This window comes from Amphiprion ocellaris, chromosome 2 (assembly GCF_022539595.1).
Source record: "Amphiprion ocellaris isolate individual 3 ecotype Okinawa chromosome 2, ASM2253959v1, whole genome shotgun sequence".
Taxonomy (NCBI): domain Eukaryota; kingdom Metazoa; phylum Chordata; class Actinopteri; family Pomacentridae; genus Amphiprion; species Amphiprion ocellaris.
Window position 1 is genome coordinate 22,246,056 of NC_072767.1, and position 21,799 is coordinate 22,267,854.

Sequence of the window (21,799 nt, forward strand, 5' to 3'; positions counted from 1 at the left end):
TTGTGCAGGCTGAGACACTCACCTTCTAAAATAAAAAAAAACACACACACACACTCAAAAATAAACCAGAATGAGCCCCTTGATATAATGTGTGAAAAATACACAGAGCAGGCAGCGTGACCTTTCCAGCCCTTTGGTAAACTTGTAAAAGGCGTTGGCGGGAGCAAACAGAAGGTGACAGATATCAGAATGCCACATGTCACCAGTGCTTCTGCCAGCGTGGTTGTGGGAGCAGCTCAGGGGCAAGCAACTTAGGAGAGGGAAGAAGGATGAAGAGGGGGAGAAGGTCAAAAATTAATCTCCTAATCACTAAAACATACAAGAAGAAAGTGTCATCACATTTGTATGCTTCATTTTCACCTTTTGACAGTGGTACCATGAGCACAGAGTGGAGGATATACAGGATCCCCTCAGCTGACTCACTACCAGGAAAGACAATATTTGTAATTCTGTCAAGATGTTTAAATCTAACCCAACTACAATATTAAAAAAGAAACAAGTACAACAAATGACTATTTTTATTAGGGATGAATCTGAATTGCACAAATGTAAACAGCTTTCAGCACATCCTGGGGTCGTGGTCGCTCAGTGGGAAAGGCTTTGGGATACTGATCGGAAGGTCGTGGGTTCATGCAGCTGCATCCCCATGCTGCCACTGCTGGGCCCCTGAGCAAGGCCCTTAACCCTATCTGCTCCAAGGGCACCTTAAAGTGGTCAATCCCAACTTCCTGGGATCATGCAGGGAACATCAAATTAACTGTTTAGGTTGCTCAGCAACTCACATAAGGTAATGACAGACGTCACGTGCTGTTTCCAGCTTAGCGGAGGCAGGCTTGAAGACACCAACTAAGATGGCAGGCTGCTCCTACATAGAGTGGACTACCCCACGCTAACAGTTCAATATGTGGGCTGCAGAAACCTTGATGTGATCAGGATGGCACCATTTGCTGCAGCAAGCCATCTGCCTCTTTTCTTGCCACTCTCAGAACAATCAGACTCATCAGAAAGCTGTCAGTGGCAATGTTTAGAGATGGACAGATTAATGGCTTGAATGATTAATAAGACTGATATTTGACTTTTTAAAGATTATTGGTATTCTTACCATTGAACGATTACCACAAAATAAGATAAATGCACGACTTTCGCTCTGATGCAACCATCTCTCTCTCTCTCTCTCTCTCTCTCTCTCTCTATATATATATATATATATATATATATATATGCAGTCACTCTGTCGTCATATTATCTCATTGGTTGTTACACGTCACGAGTAACAGCCAGCCACTGAAAGCCTCTGTTTACAGATTGGGACTCATGAATGCATTTGCAGATAGGAGCAGCTCCAGTGAATGAGCAGAGCCATTTGTCAGCAGGCACTGCTGAACTTCTAATAACGCTGCAGTCTTCCACAAGCATGCCTAGTATGCCTGGCATAAAGAAAAGGCCTCAATAATTCACTTCTACATGTTCACAAGTGGTATGGCTCAAACTTATTTTGCATATGCCGGTAGGCTACAGCTATTGTTACGAGGCTTGCTGTGGCTCTTAATCTGTGGCTACCACTGTCTTGAGCATTGTGTGACATCTCCCTAAAGTAAGATTTACTTCAATACCCTGTTCTAACTGACAAACACGTCTCTATAGCAAAGACACAAACTGCAAAAACTGAACAAGAAGCATAGCCATCGTCACATATCAGAACATTAGCTGATCTCATAGTGGCTGAGGCTACATGGCTAAGTTAGGAGGTAATAATAAATCACCTTGAATCAGTGTTTAGAAAAAATAACATGATAGAACAGCAAAAGATTTAACTAAACAGAGAAGAACAGCAGACGGAACTGCAGGAGACAAAATATTATTCATGTCAATCAATTGATCTCAAGGTAATCAAAGAGAGCATCGTAGTGTTACGTGATGCTCAAACATCACCACTCCTATTTCTATTACACAAATTCAGTTATAGTAATCTTTAATAATCAAATAGTCTAGTTATGAATGAGAGCTACTAATATATAATATTTAATGTATAAATTCTGTAATAGTAATACTTGTTGATAAACAAACCGAGTTATGAATGACAGGTTCCCTGCTATCATGTGTTAATAAATAAGTTTTAATGTATATTTGTGCGAAATGTTGGTTATCGGTCTTATATATCGACATCGACCCTGTAAAAAAATATATTGGTGGATCCTCAGTATTAATGGGATCTGGAATAATTCCTGTAGTGTTGTCTTTGTCAACCCACAACAGTACACTTACAGAAGTCCTTACATTCCTCACCAGGGCTGTTAGCTTGTTTATCCTATTGTCCAGCAATCTCATACTGTCCATGTTGTCCATCTTTTCTCTATGTTGCACAACTGCTGCATGCACTCACTTTTGTTAAGTCTCTGTTAAGCTGAAATCTTCAAATTGCCTGTCATGTGTGTGTGTGTGTGTCAACAAACAAAACTTAAACACAAACAATTTCAAGCGATTGAGATAGGCAAATGTTTTGGGTATTTGCTTGATAAAAAAAACTTAACTGGTTCACAATACTTACTTATATTTAGTAGATAACTATAAGATCATGCCTCATGAAGCATTATGGACAGCAATAGCTTATCTATTCACTGCTGATTACAATGAAGCAGAGCAACATCATCACTCAGTTTGTACAATGGCAAAACTAAAAATATCAACCACAAATTAACCAACAACTGAAGTAGCAAATACAGACAAAAAGACAGTGAGGGGAAACATACCTCAAAACAGGACTGTCATATGAGGAAGGAGGACTAAAGAGGGGTGCTAATTTAGGCATTTCATTGTTTTTCTAAAGTTGACAGCAAAAGGAATAGGCGTGAACCAATGAGATGCCTTGTCCAATTAACACCACCGAGGTGTGTGCATTTTTCAGCATGACATCACCATCATCCCAAGCTGTGTGGGAGTCACTGACAGCGGGCATGACATGATGCTCCACAGGCAGGCCATTGTTCAACGCTATCTTAGATCCAAACAGCAGCTACTATGCTTCACTAATAGTTACCGCCAAATCTTTTAACAATTCTGACATTTTGTTTCACTGAAAGCTGCTTGGAAGAAAAGCAAAAATTAAAGCGAACACAAAGATAAACAAAGTGTGTCGCACAGAAAGTGCAACCATATTGGGCATTTTCAGAATCCAAACGCACTTGTACAAGGATGCAGGACAAACAGTTTGAGATTCAGAGAGAGATAGAGAAAGAGAGAGAGCAAAAGAGAGAGCAGAGAGGACAAGAGGGCATTGCTTTCATTCGCTGCATGGTAGCTTGACAAATGTTAGCATGAGCCTCTAAAGCGCTGTGACAACCGCCTGCTGAGAGCACAGTCTTGCTAATGTGTCCTGGCATGCCAGCCTCGTAATCACACATTTACATATGCAATGACCTACATTTGCATGTCAGATCGCACACTGTCCAGCATGATTAACAGTGGGCACCTCCCCGTGTGGAGTCGCCCTGGGTGGCAGCAGAGGCCATGCGAGGGCGGAAGAGAGGGCTGGAGGGAGGGCGGCTTTTCTGGCAGCCAAGGGGCCGGGCTGCCAGGCAGGATTATGTCAGCCAGCGGCCCCGACATTAGACACTTCATTAGAGCTAATCTGTTTAGCAGTGGGCAGTGTATGTAAACTTCACAGGCCATTTGCGGCACCTCTTCGCCCCCTGGCCTGGCCTTCAAAGGGCAGCCAGGCCAGAGCTGACTGACAGGCCGTCTCATCTGCCGCACATGGGTGTCACACAATCAGGAGCTCCCAGCAGAAAGACTAGGCCCCCGCAAACACACACAGACATACACAGAGACACACAAACACGAGGAAGTCGCAGAGAAACGACCCTGAATGAGGCCGGGGTCAGTCTGGACAAAACTAAGATGAGAGCGTTTTACACGCTGTCACTTGTAAGGACCTAAACTTGAATGTTCTTGTATTTGTTAAATGATGGTAGAACTTAAAGTTGATGGGATGCCTGGATTTTCTTTTAGAAGAATGTGCCTTTACTGTATATCTTAAAATATGATGCAAATGCTGCCAAGGCAACACATTCATATTCTTTTTTGTGACTTGAAAACAAAACTGCATATTTACCCTAATTCAATTACTCAACTTTTTAAAAATTTTGTTATCACAAATGTCTCTTATCAATGTTACGAAAAAAACAACACTGACCAATATGATAGTCACTAAAAATTGGAAGATTAATATAGCAATCCAGATCCATATGTCAGTTGTCAAAATGATCAATTACTCCAGGCCTAGACAATGTTTTAAGACTGAGACAAAAAAAGATTCTAGTAAGGCAAATTAATTACCATCTCATTCAAAATGTTAATCATCATAATGCAGGCTTTCTTCTTGACTTGTATTTCTGTTCTGTACCATGTGGTGTGCTTACTCTTCTCACACACATCATTCTGGTTTGTGATGGGGACAAGCTGCAGGGGATAGAGATTAAGTGGCAGTTGTGCAAGGCATTATGGGTAACGTCTGTGAGGGACAGCATGTCTTGGGTATAAAGGTGACACACAACCGCCATGGGCAAGTCACTAGCAGGGAGATTGAAAGAGAGAGAAAAGTAGAGCGAGAGACGGAGAGGGAGCAGACAGACAGTTCATCGGAGGAAGTGTGATACGGGCTGCCCAATAATGACACCATTGCCAAACACAACTGACAAGACACATGGAGAGTGGAAGAAGGAACGCAGAAGACAGGGAAACGGAGGAAGGCTGGGGGGTGGAGGGGGACAAGCAGCAGAGGGGAGAGGGTGTGATGTGACAGCCTAGTAGTGCCAACGGCTGCCACAGAAAGGCCAGCAGCAGCAGAGAGGTGCTGTCTCGCATGGAGAGAGACCAGGAGGCATGCAGAGACTAGGAGTGCAACGGTATGCGAATTCACCCTGAACTTTTTGGTATACGATCTTCAGTTCAGTGTAAAATTCCGCTGTTTGGTACGCCTTGTGAGACAAACAATTACAGTGAGAAATGGTCTATTTTTCTACATACTCACTCTCCTGGAACGGAAATTTCAGAATGCGAGTTCCACCTAGATTGTTCTGTGAGTGTCTATAGGTCAACTACAGCTTGCATACTAGTAGGGTTATACGCGTTTACTACGTTCATGTAGTATGGGTACCGCTGCCATTAGAATGACAACCTCAACAGAGGTCAGAGCTACACAAGAAAGAGTTAAGAGCCAATTACTGGCTGACATTGTCAAAGTAACGCTGGTTTCTATGCAAGCAGAAGGAAGGTTGTAGCAAGACATTGTATACCAACAGCTGTACAGCATTTGAAAACCTGGTTCTAGTCCATGAAAATATTGTGAAGCATCAGTGGTCAATGGCACTGTCGCGAAAGAGACGTTAGTAAAGCAACATGCACTGTGCATGAAACAAAAACACAACTCATCACTATAGCTACCTGCAGGGCTGTTACAAGTTTGTCAGCAAGATTTTTGGTGAAATACGCAATTTAGCTGAAGGTCTATTTGGCATTATTTTATGAAGAATCAATTTTCTGTTGGCATAAACAGCAAGTTTACAAATATAGGTCAAGAAATAGGCAAAAAAATGCTTCAATAACATGCATATGTATTGATATGTTAATTAGTCACATGCTTAGTTGCTTATGGTAATTAGCCATGTGGACATAATATGATTTTCTGTGTTTGTGTTGTATGCTGTATACCACATACAGAGCAAAAATCAAAGGAACATATGAAAATGTAAATTTTGTGTACCATTGCCCCACAAAAACTCAGGGCACATTAAAGAGTGCTAAACTTGAAAGCACATCTATACAGTCTGGAATGCTGTTGACACTGAACCAGCACTTTAAACTCCATAAAATTGAACTTTTCCATTTTTTTCTAAAGTGAATACATCTGTAGATTGCAGCCATGCATTTTGGTATGAATCAGTAACTGTACAAAAAATAAAGAAAAAAATGAGAAGGAGAGAAAGATGGGATATGACACACAACACAGACCCCTAGCTGAGCCACAGACATTAACCTGTAGGTCCTTTTAAAAGTTAATATAGCTGAATACACAGGGGTTGTATTTATGTTTTTTTGTATTTAAGTTCACAAATACATGGCAGGAACAAACATTCATCCTAGTACTCTAAAATGTTTTCACCTCCTTAACATAATATTTACATCCAGCAAGAAAACACATTTTTTGCCCATTGATAGACAACAACAAAAAAAAAAAAACAGAGAACATGAGAACAATTAAAATTTGACTTTGGATTGATTAGAACCCAGAACAGATGTCTATTCACCTGAGAATACATGGCTGGACTGTGTCTTTCTCACTACCGACAAAATGTTGGTTGTAAGGCACACCTCTGTCATTTACCAGCCAAAGCAGGAAGAAGCAGAAACTTTTTTTTCACTTTTCTGACATTTCACGCTTTACACAATGGACAAAAATCTTGACAAAAACAAACTTAAAATGTGGACATTCGTATTTGTCACATGCAAACAATGTTTACAAAATCTGTTGAATTAGCTTAGATGCAGTCCACGAGAGACTGAGAGGGATACAAGAAGAGACAGAGACAGCAACTGGCAGGTGGGGGGTGGGACTCACACCCTCAGCAGTCACCAGCCCCCTTGAGCAGGCACCATGCAATATTCATCTTCAGCCAGTGAGCCAGGCAGGCAGGCAGTCAAACCAGCAGGATTCACCCCAAAGGTGCTTCTCATTCTTCTCCTCTGAATTGGCACCACAACTACACCGCCTTGTCTTGGCGCTTACAGACAGATCTGTGTCTGTCAAACTCTGCAGTGACGATCAAAATCTGATCTGACGGGGCCTCCACACTAACCCTCCCACTCATACAAGAGCAAATGCGCCATTAAAAATGCACATCTTACCAGCTCATCTCGTTTAACTTATGCATATGCATCATACCTCCGGGACCAAGAGAAATTATATCGCAAGCGATACAGAATATCCTTCATCACATATACAATTCAGATTTCTCCAGGAGAAGGCTGGTGTTTTTTTTCCCCTTGCTGCAGAGAAGACTGAACCTTAGGAAAGTCTGAAACAGATTCAGGACTTGTTGAAAGACACCCATCTGGATGCTGGTTAGACAGTCATCTGCATAATCTAACCGACTCTCTTTCTCTCTCTCTCTCCGTCTCCCATTAAATGTGAAATCAGCTCAAACATGCTCTGTGAGAGTGAAAAAACATGATGCAACAGAGAAAGTTCACTGTGCTACCAATAAACTAAGCACAAAAAGTAAAGCTGGAATTAACACTGATGCAAAATGCTAGAAATAGATTGAAAAACAGAGAGAGAAGGAGTTCATTAAGCCTGAACAATAACACATAATCAACTGTTGGGAGATCAGTAGATCTACTGTCTGTGTGTGTATGTGTGGGGGAGTGCTGCCTAAGTCAAATTAATTATTAGAGCTTTTATCTGACTTTCATCTGTGTGCAACCCAATTATCCTTAATTTTGCAATTACAAACCTTAGAATAAATTAACCCCCTTGGCAATTCCAGTGTTAATGTTGCCGTGCCCTTGCATACACATGAAAAACAACGAGTACGGCCTATTTTTAGTATTGTTTCTTTCGCAACAAGAATCCACATTTACTCTGGGGCATATGGATGATCCTCTTTGTTTAAAATCTATTCAATACTTATGGAGGCAAAAACATCCTTCTGCAAAGAAATCAATGTGCCTGATGTTGGAGGGCGGTATTAAAATCCAACAATGACCAGATCTGCACAGAGCAAACTTGAGCTGTATTGAACCAAAAAAGGCATGCTGGGAGGCCAAGCTCTGCCAGCCTCCAGAGCTCTGATCAATAGTAACAACTCAACATTCATCCACTGCCGTCTATCTTATACACAGGCTACAGTGGTCTGAAGGATGATTGGACTGAAAGGCACATCGTGATTGACACAGAGAGAAAAGGGTAACATAGAATATATAGAGTTCACAATGTGTACAAGGCAGGATACTACACTTTAAATAAATGGATGCTGGAAGTGTCAACATAGACTAATAAATACACCCTCCTGTCAATGTATATACAGGTAAAGAATCTGTAATACCACTGTTGTTAAATTTAACAAAATCACTGACTGTGGACCTTGAAACAAATCAACTATTCCAATCATAATTACCATAAAGGGAGTTTTCTAGATACTTCATCACAGTCATGCTTCATAATCCTGTGAATCTAATACTATATATGTCATACCTATAAACACTGTGCTCAATGACAGAAAAAAAGATAAATATTTCAGTATGTAAGATATGAAAAAACATATTAAAGAAAAAACTGAACCCTTGACCCTACGGTAAGGCGATATGGTGGCTCCGATAAGTTCTGTGGGGCACTTTGCATGGGTAGAGTACGCATGTCCCCTTAGACGAAAGGATCACTGTAAGTTAATACACGGTTGTTCTGAGTGATCACATTCATCCTGTGATAAAACACTTCTATTGTTATGGTAGTGGTTTCTTCCAGCATGAAAATACCTTTAACTATAGAGCATAAAGGGTCATTGAAGAGTCTGATGAAAATTGTAATGATGAGAATCATATACTATGGGCTTTACAGTCACCAGATCTCAACCAAGTTTTGACTGACATGTTAGACAGAACTCTCTTATGACCAAATGAGAGAATATCTTTCAGAACAATGATATTCCATCCCTCTCATAGAGTTTCAGAGACTTGTAGAATCAATGCCAAGGAACAATGAAGCTGTTCTGGTGACACAAGCTCCAACACCTTACTAAGACACTAGGTTGGTTTTTCCTTTATTTGTCACCTGTCAAGATATTTATTTCATTATTAATATCTTTCTACTTGACAACCTTAGTCAACATTTGGCCTTGTGTGTGTCTGTGTGTGGGGTTACCTGGGGTTGAAACACTGGCACGGCTGCTTGCTGTCCTTGTGGCTGCGTGTCCATATCCATGGTGTTAGGAGCTCGATCCTGTACACCTCTGGAAAACAAACATCCAGAATAGTACTTTTGGTTACAAGATTCAATGTTGACTATGAAACAAAACCCTCAGCTATCAGTTCCTTAGGAAATACCACAGAAGGCTACACAAATATGTTCGCTGTTGTTCAGTACCAAACTAATAAATGATGGTTGCCGTCACGGTGTCCAGTTTCAGCAGAACTGGAACCTACGTCATGCCGATGGACTTGACACTCTTTGTCTGGGTTCCTCTCAAGTTGCAGCTTTGACAGAGCTACAGCAGGCAGTAATACTAATCTGAACAATACAGAGATAAAGCTACTCTATTTCCTTGGTATTCTTTAGAGGAACCCTTCACAGAAATTACTGGTTAAACTGGTTTTGGTAATTCTACTTAATTTACTGAGAAAGTATAGGTCACACATAGGTGAAGAATTTATCTATGGGTGTATACCAGGGTGCTGTTTAATTACATGTTCTGGCATGCAGCCCAGATGGAAGCTAATTGCATAAGAAACAGTGACACCAGTTGCTTGGCTTATCACCACATTTAAAACAGACAGCACCATAACTTATGTATGTAGGAAAGACTGAGAGGAAAAACCTTTGACAGATGCGCAAGGATAATTTCCAGTGCATACTGTATAACATGTAATATGGCGATATAATCTAACAATTAACACTGGTTTACTTACCATTTACGCAGGACACAATGCATGCATAACTGCAAAAATGTCACATACACAAGTGCAACACCTATAGGAGGTGAGATGTCTGCATATATTCAACATACAAAGTTAAGCATTGGAAATATGTGCACACATTTGCTGTGTCGCTTGAGTGCATGTGTACATGCAGGCATGTGAACACTGGGTACCTGAGGACAAAATGGAAACGTTGGACAGTATTTAAAAGAAAAAGCTAACAACAGAGGCCAAACTTTAGCTAAGAAACAAAGAAATTGAGCCACTACAAGAATATACTTAGTCAACTTATCTAGATTCTAGTATTTGGATTTATGATTCTGCCATGGTTTTCTTTTTTCAGTGTCATATTTACATAAATGCTGTCCACGCATGCAAGCACAAATAGACATGCACATAGAAAAGTTCTATACAAAGGAAAGAAGACACAACGCACTTCACAGTGGGACATTTCCATGTTTTTCCACTGGAGTGAAAGCAGCCTGTCTGCAGATCTGTCAGCCTGTCATTTGCGTATTAGTAACTGTCTCTCCTCTCTGTTGTTGAAAACCTCCCTTGGCCAATTAAAAATCCCCTGGTATAATGGAGATGAAAATGGCAATGAAGAGTAGTCTCTGTGTTGAGGACATAAATCCCCCTCACCAAAGGTTAATATGTATATATAATATGACTACATATATATTATCAGTCTATCGATCAACATAACAGAGCAAAAGACAGATGCATGCTTTTGTGTGTTGGGGGTTTAATATGTTTATGACGTAAGAAAGCATGTCTGTGTGTGCATGTGAGCAGATACATATTTTACCAATACTGTAGTTAATTATTTAGAGTACTCCAGCTTTTCTTTCTTGGGGTTCATTGGTTTTCATGTAAGCTTTGAAGATAATGCAAGTGTTTGCACACCATTTCTCTTGGGATTGCATTGACTATATTAAGAATAATATTTTCTGAAATTTACATTAAATGCTTGTTTCAAACAAGTCTAAAATCAATTCAGAGAAAAAAAAAAAGGTTTACAAATAATAAAGATTTTAAAAAGCACCCACTGCTTGAGGCAAAAAAGGTAAACTAGAGAAACATTGTTAAATGTCTGAGCTTGATTCCTTTCCTTCTTGTTTTTGACCGAGTAAGCCTACTAAAGAAAAATCATTATTCAATGCCAGTTGTCTTTGTAGTGAAGCCGTGATTCTGGTTAGGCTGCCTTAGCAGCAGCAAATAAGCATTACTTCTGTCTTTTATTTTTGTAATTCAGCTTGAATTTTGCATCAGATCCAAATAACAAAATCTGTAAACACTCTGAATATACATGGAAATTTCAATACTAGGTGAAATTAGGGTCAAGACTGGCTGTGTGTCATGGCATTTGGATTTCAGTGTCACACGGACATACAAGTCATCCACCCAGTCAGCCTTTGTGCCTTATGTCTTTATTCTTTGCACTTCAGCCTTGTGTTTTGCTAGATTAGGGCTGGCACCCTTACTCCTCTCCCTAACCTTCTTGCGTTTCTGACTGAGTGTCAAAATAACCAGGGGGCGTCTGAGCTCCCTGATGTTCTTTCGCCTCCTTCATCCCACATTAACGAGATCAATTAAGACTGCCATGTTAGATTAACACACGCCAGGAAACAACACAATTAACAACACTAGCTCAATCAAGAGCACTAAACAAGGTACAGTCACACTCTTACGCCTCTTATTCACACACAGCTCAAGTAACGGGCAACAAATGGAAAGCAACACCAACCTCATATAAAGTTTCATCAAATTAACCTTAAATCTGCTAAAGCCTTTTTTCACAGTTCCCACTTCAATGTTTCCACTGTTTCTCTTATCTTGCATCCCAAAAGGTCTTCCTGACCACAGAAAGGAATTTTCGACTTCCAAAACACACGATGGAACAAACATCCATCCATCCATTATCTATACACCGCTTAATCCTCACTAGGGTCGCGGGGGGGCTGGAGCCTATCCCAGCTGACTCGGGCGAAGGCAGGGGACACCCTAGACAGGTCACCAGTCTGTCGCAGGGCTACATATATAGACAAACAATCACTCTCACATTCACACCTACGGGCAATTTAGAGTAATCAATTAACCTCAGCATATTTTTGGACTGTGGGAGGAAGCCGGAGTACCCGGAGAAAACCCACGCATGCACAGGGAGAACATGCAAACTCCATGCAGAAAGATCCCGGGAAAGCCGGGACGCGAACCAGGGACCTTCTTGCTGCAAGGCGAAAGTGCTAACCACTACGCCACTGTGCAGCCCATGGAACAAACAGCAGCAGAAATTCAATGAACCAGTCTGCCTGCATTTCTGCCATGTGTGTGAGAAATGGTGGCTCGCTGGCCGGCAACAGTTAAAGGATAAATCCTCTAACTATTCATAGATGCATGTCAGAGCCTAATTTGGACCTTTGGTGTGAGACAGCTGCAAATATACAGCAGGACAAACCCAGGCTTAGTCTGCAGTAGAGAATCTATGAATGCTAAATACACAGATGCACATTATGAAACAATTTGTGTCTTTAAGATTTAGTTTATTTTTATTAAGTTTGTTACTTGTTTTCCCAGGTTTAGATTCATTTCATTGTTCCTTTGGAACTGTAAAATGACAACCATGCAGACTGTCTCGCAATAGTATTATGATGGGTAAAAGGTTTTTGTTTTTTTTGTTTTTTTAATCTGCAAATTATCCACAAGCACTCCCAACATTTCATCACAGTTTGGCTGTCAGATTTGACTATGATTTCTTGGCAGATAAAAAATTGGGGAGACCTATGGTACATTGGGAAGTTAGCATGTAAAAACACTGTTTTTCTCTCTGACAAACTGATAGTGTGTTTCTGCTGAGGAAAATGAAAAAAAAAATTCCCTTCCAGACCACCAACCACTCAATGTAAACAAACACTGTTTTCTGACTGTGCTCCATCTAACGTGAGACTCCTGCCCGACATTCTCACAGCAGGCCCAATCACACATAGGCAATTATATGATAGTGCAACAAAAGGCAAAACAGAGTGAGGAAGAAAAGGATATTAACAAGGCTATTCGGCAGGGCTGAACAATGAATACATTTTGAATGAAAAGAACAACTTGATACAATGTAATTAGAAACTCTCTAATGCCGCAATTTAGGAAAGAGTTTGTGTGGCTATTAATTAATAGGACTACTTCTAGAATACCATTTTATTTCATTCAGGCAATTACCAATGTTTTTCACAGGGCTGATATGATATTAATTATCATTAATCAAGAAGACTGTTAACTGTTTCTTGGAGCTGATATAAATTTACAGTAAAAATGAAAATCTTAGTATCAGAATTTAGAAGAACAAAAATTCCAACAAAAAACTTGATTGAAATGACTTTGTTTACCTGTGTTTTAAATATGCTTTATTAAAAGAAAACCTTCAGGGATTTGTCATGCTTTCCAATTGATCAATATATAATACGCAGTTCAGGCATGTAGTTTGATTTGCATAAAGCAAGCCTCAGTAATTTAAAACCACACCCTGTACATTTTGCAACACACCTGATCCAGGGTTTAAACTGTTATGTTAATGGTTTTAAAAATTTGTGCCCTCTTTCTTGTGTGACAGTCATACTTTAGATGGTATTGCATGCATTAAAGCCCTACTACATCTTGTAAATCTATTACACAGTGAAGATTCAACTGAAGCTTGGCCTGAAAAAAATAGATTGCAAATCAAATCACAATATCTGCTTTTGGATTTTTGCATATTTAGAGCATCTAATGTGACACCTATGACTTGTACATAGACCATTTCTATACAACCCACTGTGCCAACCAAACCACTGGTCACAACATCTAGCCATCTGCTTTTGAAAGAGACCACTTACATTTCAAATGAGGTTAACAACTATACTGATGCAATTAATTTTACTTTGTTGATCAAGATAATATCTATGCTCATGAAGAAATGCATTGTGAATTTTATTTGATGAACAATTCATCTACTGAGATACTTGAGCACTATGCATCCTTGGTGTAAAAAAACAGGCTTGAGCCTTTGGGGAAGGTGAAACGCTATGTTTGGACAGTATGATTGGGGAGGTCTGCATTGGCAAAATTTTGCACCTCTCAGAAGCTGGTGGATAGCCACAGCTGCTTTCTTTAATAGTAGTTTCAGTGTGCGCAGGTGTGCACATGGACAAAAATATGGGATTTCCCCAGCACTCCTTACTTTTCTACTTTAACCACTGCCCACGTTGCTGATAAATCCCACACGTATACTCTGTGTAGCTTCTCAGCAGCATATCCAAGTTTCCAAAGTAGTTATGCGCCAATAAACAGATTTTCTCAGCAATATTACTTAAAATGTGTAAACTAGACTTGAAAGTTTGCATTAAACATTCAAAACCAAGAAAAGCTGTGCAACCTGCACTGACAATATTTTTAGAGATGTATTCAGATGAGATTTCAGGGTTGGAAACAATACCGTCAAATTATCTGTTTGTTGCCGCCAATACTAATATGACAACTGCTATTACTGATGATACAAATGCAAAAGTGTAAAGAGGGAAATAAATGGAACAAAACTGTGAGATAATTCAGCTAAGGTAACTCCTCTCTCAGTTTTAAGTTTTGACGGTCTATTTACACTGCCTTGCTGCTGTATGCGCCACATTATTGCATGTTTGATCATTGAGTCTCATTTCCACCCCAGCATCCACTTGCAGACTCTGACTGAAGGATGGATAATATTTACTTATCACTGCACAATATCTCTCTGCAAATGTAGTCTGTGGGGAATGGTGAGGTACCTTTTCACTGCAGAAACTCTGGACAGGTGAGGGGTGGTACAAACATTTAAAGGGACTGTCCCCTAACTGTATTTTTCAGCCTTTCTGTTTCCATCCCAGATCCATCACACTCATAAGATGTTGATCCTAAAATTAATTCAAAGAGAGCAAAAACAACAATAGAGGCAACTGGGATAGCAACTGTTTATATGCTAGCCTATACAAAGAATTATGCTTTGCTGATGATGTTTAAAACAGTTTTTAAAAAATGCTGCTCCAAATTAAACCAATCATCAATTAGCACCTTTTTTCAAAGCTGTCTAGAAGTGCCGACATCAGGGTAGGTACTTTTTTGCACTCCAAATACGGCCCTGAAATAGGCTATACAGTGATGGCTCCTGAATATGGACCACGCACAAAGATGTGGGCCAATTTTAAACAGTCCATGAGTAGTATTGTGAACCCATGAATTTACTGAAAACTTGTTTAATTTTTCTTTAACATAAAGACTAATTGTTAGTCAATTGTTAGACAAAAACTCCTTATTGATAGCATGTGCTGTCTGCAAAAATCATTAAAGCCCTTTGGCCAACAGCATTGTGCCATCATTTATGCTCACTGTAACTGATAAATGTGAGACACAGGCTTCTAGAAGTACTGATGGTGAAAGGGATCTAGACCCACAAACTACAAAAGGCAGAGAGAAAGACTTTAAAAATGATGCACAAGTTGGCTTTTGCAACATGGTAGACAACAAATTGTCTTACGCTGACATAAAAGAGCACATCTTTATGTAGCTGAGGCAAAACTGAGTGAGAGAAGGAAAACTGAGTAGGGCACAGCAGGGATGGTGCAGGACAGAGTGGGACAGATGCAGAACTGAGTAAAATGCCAACAGAGAGAAAAAAGAAGCTTGTTAGCCCTGATGTGTTCATGGTCCTGAGAGACACGGTGTGGAACTGTGTACCACAGAAGTTGGCACTGGCTTTAGCTCCTCTTTAATCCCAGTTTCCTCTCTTCTGCATAATTCATTTAAAACAGAGGAGCAGAAAAAACAAAGAGTGAGAGATGATTATAAAAAGGTGGATCAAGGCAACCTGAGAAAGAGAGAGGATGAATGAAGAAATGAAGGGGAAGGGTCCTGGAGTTAAGCGGTCCCAAAGAGAAGAGTGCTAAATCAGCTCTCAGTCTGAGGACAATATATATGAACACAGGCTGATGAGCTTAGGTTTAAGGAGGAGTGAAAAAAGAGAATGGCAAGAAAGGGGTTGAAGAGGGGAGAGGAAAAATATAATGTGACACTATCCGGCCTGGGTGTACGATGTGAGAGAATCAAAGGCACCTTTGAGGAGCCAGAAGATGACAGTGAAAGTGCTAGAAGAGTGGTGTCCATGATTACAAGAAATGGAGAAACCTTTGAGTCTGTGCTCATGAAAGCCCACCCCAGGCCCCTTCTCAAACCCCTGCTCGACTAACACTGATGATACAGAAAAAGAAAAAGAGGAAGAGAGAGGAAGAGAGTCACTAATGATGGAGGGGTCCTGATACTACAGAAGCAGCACACTCTCCAATTCATTTTAATCACTATTCAAAATCATTAGCCCAAATGCGCAAGCACTCATGTTCATTGGACCATGAGCTGAGAGAGAGACAGAGAGGGGTAGCGGACCAATTACACCTCAGCATGTGAGCCAGTCTTTGAGGTCTTTGAGTAAGATGGTCCAAGATTTGACAGAATAAAAAATGAAGAGAGCACATTTTATTGTCTCTCAATCTAAAAGAAATAAAAACACAACACAGCGATAAAGGGGAAACCTTTGAAATAAGCTTTGCAAAGCCAGCCAAACACACTGCATACAGCAGTCCAACTATTCAGACTTTTCCATTTCCTCAAATCTGGCTACAAAAGCATAAAGTTAATCAGGGACCAACTCAGCATGAGAATATTACAGAATCTCTAACAGTCAGACAAAAGACCTAAACAATGACAGTGACATCAAACGGGATTCGCTATTCAAGAATAGGCAGCATTGCCGGAATAATGGCAAGGTCTCTTTGAGGCCGTACAAACTGTGTTCATGTCTGTGTATGCTTAAGGTGGAAAATACAAATTTAATTCATCTGATCAAACTCAGTGTGGCTTCTCAGGCACTTCTAAATCTGTGTGCGTGCGTATCCAAGTCAAGTTTTCAATAAAGAGTTTGTTAAAAACAAAAACAAACCACAAAATGACCTTGATGTTTCAGCTCTGTACATGCACAAATGTATATTTGTGTGTGATACTGTTTCCGACCTTCACCCTCTCCCTAGTGGAGAGAGCACAGCAAAATGATAAAAAAGGAAATTAAGACAAAGAAATCCACAACGGTCCACTGGGACACTACAAGGCCAGTGATCCATAATCCTGTTTGCTAACTATTTATAGTCTTCCTTTACATTTTTCATTTTCAGATTTTTATAGGCTCATGATTATTTTACTGCAGAAGTAAATAGCACAGCACAAATAGCCTGGGCTTCATGTGAGGCCTAAACTGATTTATTCCCCCACAATCCAAATAAAGTAGCACAGTGCTCTGCTTTTGTGTATACATTTCACCCACTACAACCGCAATTAAACACATCTGCACTATCACCTGACCTTCCATGACCCAGTAATCTCATTAACCACACTGGGGTCTCCTCTGTCTTCCTCTGTGTGTCTGCCTCTGCATGCACACCTGCACATTTGTATCCCCTCGTATCTCCGTTTCTATTTTGCATTCTCCGCTACTGTGTATAGTGAAGATGTCCACCATTGAGAAAAGAGCTCAAGCACAAGCAGGTGTCAGGCACTCTCCTCCCCTTTCTGTATCTCCCTTGCTCTCGTCCTCCCCACCTCCTCCCCTTCGTGCTCCACTGTGCTCTGTTGCTCCCATGTGTTTTCGACACAAGCTGGCACGTGGCTAAAAGCCCAGGCCACCTCTCCACTCTATTGTCCTACCCACACTACAGCGGCACTGACAACTCTCTTGTGGTGAGGGGCCTTTTGTTGCCAGTCTGTCACTTCAGCAGGTGCCTTACAGTAAAAGGCAGGAGCCAGCCAGCCAGCCAGGCTGCACTGCTTCGTTAGTGCAGAGCACTGTTTGATGTGCTCATTTCATCAGCCAGAGACGGAGCCAAGGAGGATGCTAATAATCACTTGAAAAACAAAAACATTCCACTCAAGCTTGTAAAAGATAAACTCCAATTTCAATGATAAAAGAAGAGTGACAGACAGCCATGGTACCAGTTGAAAAAAGACCGTCAGCCACACTACCCCCTGTCTTTTTTTCTCACCACCCCCCCACCCCACTCCTAGGTGAATCCAAATCATACTGTCAATCACTAAGAATAAACAAGGTAAATGACAAATTGCTGACTGTGTAAAGAAGACACAACTGTGTGGGCAAAGTATGCAAAAACAGAGCTGCATTTAAGACAGCTGTGTGATCCCTCAGAAACCAGTTTAGTGTGTCAAGGAGCAGGCTGTGTAAAGGAGAGAACCCCCCAGGCGTTCAGTAGAGGGGACCCTGGGGGTTTGGGCTGTGCTTGCACACCCTCTCTACATTCACAGCCCTTCAAAATGCCACATCACCATCACACCACAGTTAAAGCTACAATTCGCAACTTTTGCTGAGCAGTGGCAACAGCAGCCTCTATGGCCACAGGTGGTAATTACAGGTGTCTGATGCACTTAATTTTGCAGGGTTCACAGTTCACAAGGTGAAGGGTTGAAGCACCGTCCATCGACTGCTCATGCAACAAACGCAAAATCATCATCTCTATACAAACCACCACATTCACAGTGCACAACTTGAGCAACTGAAAATGGCGTGTTCTTCAGCTGAATGAAACTTATTGTTTATACACTAGTTTGCTTTGTGTTATGCACCATCCTGAGATTAGGATGCTGAATTGCGGCCACAGCAACAAAAGAAAAATGTAATTCTGGCACCAAAATGCTATTTTAACACAGTTTTACAATAAATTGTGGGTGTCACTGTTAGACATTGTATTACCAGTTGTGTAAAGCAGATGCCATCTCTTTCGATCAAGATTTGATTTATAAGCAAAGACTCCGGAGTCAACAACCTTGCTAACACAGTCAAACGTAAAGCAAACATTACAACAAAAGAGACAGCAAATCAGCTAACATTACCAGCTAGTCTAAAAGCTAAAAGGCCACCTTGGCATCTGTCTTCTGGGTTTTAAGTTTGGAAAGCCAGTCTGAGCCAGTCTTGTCAAGTCTCTTGCTTGGAAGATTATTTTAATCTTCTCAGTTTCCTACGTTATTGTCCTCTCAGCCTCTGACACAATGCCTGTATTGAGAATCATCTTCTGTTTTTGGCTTTATGGCAGGTGGCATCCAGCACCAAGGTGAAAGCATACTATCACTGTTCCGTTTCTAACATTGAATGCACTAAAACATGAAAGCCAAGTAAACAAAATACTCTGAAACTATGGCTAGTTGTTTACACATTCAAGGCATCTAATGTAATGGACACTCAATAATTATCAAAACTTCAAACTTACAATGTTGACATGTGCAAAATGTAAAATGTAGCACAATGCCCTGTGGAACTGTTAGTAGGAATTACAGAATAAACTATGGCTATGACTAAGTGTATAATATATTGGATAAATATATACACTCTAAACACTGAATTTAGACATTAAAATAAAATGTCAGACAGTCAATAAAGTGCATTGTGTAGTGAATAGGGAATGATTTCCGACACAGCCCATGTATGCTTTAAAAAATTTTCATCAATGAACTAATAATTTACTCAACTAATTGTTGCAGTCCTACCTGGAATGCTTTTAATTTGTTGTAACATGGTATTTATTTAAACACAAACAAAAGGTAGAGCAAAAAATGTCCAAACATATGTTCTGTTGATCATTTGGTTGTTAAAGGAGATTCTTGGGGGTATTTTTAAGGAGCACATTCCTCAGTTCATTTATACATGTGAACCAAATATCCACACCCAGAGTTGCACACCACAGTATGATGAAGATCCCAAGGCTTTGGACTGCATTAATGCCCTGTGGCAACAACTCATGATCTTTCACAATGCAGAACAGAGCATTGCACAGTAGACCAAAGCTTCCAGCCCTCCAGGACAAACAAGGGCTTTCTTTGTTAGCCATGTCACTGACTGACCACCAAATTAGCTTCATCACCTCTGGCACCAGGATATTGGATGTGACATTCTCTGCCACAGGGCTGTGGCTCTGTTTGTCTGCAAGGCTAGGGGGCTCATATATTTAAAAAAAAAAAAAATAAAAATGGAAAAATGAGGGAACTTCACACACAAAAATAAAATGAGGGAATACCGTACTCAGTTTTTGCTGCATTGTAAATAAAAAACAGTTTGGCAGAGTCTGGTCTTCATCAGTACAACATTGTTTTCTGAAACTTAATTTTGTAATCAAGCTAACAGGAGTCCATGGATGACAGCATCATTTTCCAGACAGTGGCCAAATAATAAAATTGCATTACCCTTCTTTGCTATCTAGCAGTATCTGTAAAGGTGGAGATGAAGCTGCAAGAAGGAGGAAGCTTGATGTTGCTCATATAAACTGAAAAGAAAAAGAGCAATGACACAAACTGGCTAAAGACGATTAGAAAGTAGACTTTGAGAGACATTTGTTTGTTACTCAAGCAACAAAAGTAGAGGGGGATCATTATACAGCTCCAACATCAGATGCAAATCCATTTTCACTCAATGTCAGACTTGATGCTTTCCACTATGCATGCACTTCTAGATATGACTGGGTTCTGGGACAGCAATGACAAAACAGTAACAGTTGACCCATCTCTCTGTTGTTTAGCTATGACGAGGCTTATCGTTTCAGCTTTTCATCTATGAAACAACTATTAAAACAACGTCTGGTGAAGAGTCTACTTTCCCTTCACACAAAACCAGCAGTCTCTCATACTCCCATAAAGCAGGTTTTCCCCTTCTACTTGGATAGTTTGAAGCAGTTACCCTGTGTTAGCAAAGAAGATTGTCTAAGAGGAAATGACAAGCACAAGATGTCCAAATCATTAGTAATGTGAGAGGAGCCGTTCCCAGGCATGTCTCGTTACATAGTTGACTGCTAACGTGAGGGCTAAGGGCTTGTATTGGGGCTTTTCTGGCTTTTCCTATATGCTTTCTGAAGGATGAGGAAGCCGATCACAACCTTTCAGCATCTCCACAGTTAGTAATGGAAACATCTAAGACCCTGAACCCAAAATAACCTTAGCTTAACCCTGGAACACAATGAGGAGAGAAAGAGATACCAAAAGGCAAACTGTGGTCCACACGTTAATGTAATACACGAACTCACATGCAAACAAAGGCAGACACGCATGCACATCGAAATGAAGGTAAAACTGGAAGCCTATACTGAGTATATACTAATAGTGGGCCCATGGGAACGTGGCTCCACAAAAATCAAGGTTGGGTCTGGCTCTGGTTTGGTTTCAGCCTGCTGTGGCTTCTGTGGTGGGCCGTGCTGGCTGCCACATACACATGCACGCACACACAATGTTCTAACCAGATCCAGAGCACTGCGACTCAATCAGAGGTCAAACCCCGTACTGTTGCTACATACGAGCATATGTATCCATCCACGTTGTTGTCATACTGCCAAGGAGGATGACTTCTAGCTATGAAACCGACAATAACGCAACTAGTTCACTTGTTTCCAGCAGTATAATTTATCTTGGCATAGGATCACATCAGACCGAAATTATTCTGCTTGACCACATATGTAAATGTACAAAGTAAAATCAAATTGATAGCTCAAGTAAGTTTTTTTTCCCAAGGTTTTGAATTTGGAAACTGAAAAATACAAACTGTGATAATTAACAACAAGGTTGCAGGCAGGGATGCATTGTTCATGGCTAGACATATGTCTCCATCTTGAAGAGTAGGTGTAGCTTTGAGGAAAAATTTGGTCCTGGAAATAAATCAGGAACAATGTAACTATATAAAAGCCAGTGAACATTTTTGGAGTGTGTACTTGAGAATAAAAATCTGTTGGCTTTCTCTATTCCACATCAATATTCTAGGGAAAGAAATATTTGTTTTCTCTATTTTCCAGGCACAGCAATGAAGTGTAAAATTAAGCTTATTCTACCATTTTTAGTCACTTATAACTCCTGTGAAATAGCCAAGAGTATGACCAAAAACCCCCAAACATGTACATTTAGACATAAATTAATATAGAAACATAAACTAACATGCATGTGAGCACAGCACACGCACAGAGAGATACAAAAACGCACACACAAAAAGTTCAATGTTTATTTTTATTCCTCAGGCACTCAT

At 40.4% G+C, this 21,799-nt stretch overlaps 1 protein-coding gene across 1 annotated transcript in view; it reads right to left on the reverse strand.

The window, feature by feature from the left end:
• nek7 (NIMA-related kinase 7) overlaps nucleotides 1–21,799 on the reverse strand; it is a 67,839-nt gene that overhangs the window by 37,498 nt on the left and 8,542 nt on the right. The window contains exon 2 of the mRNA XM_023269890.3: nucleotides 8,918–9,005. Coding sequence (XP_023125658.1) covers nucleotides 8,918–8,977 — 60 coding nt within the window. The 5' untranslated portion in view covers nucleotides 8,978–9,005. The remainder of the gene's footprint in view (nucleotides 1–8,917; nucleotides 9,006–21,799) is intronic.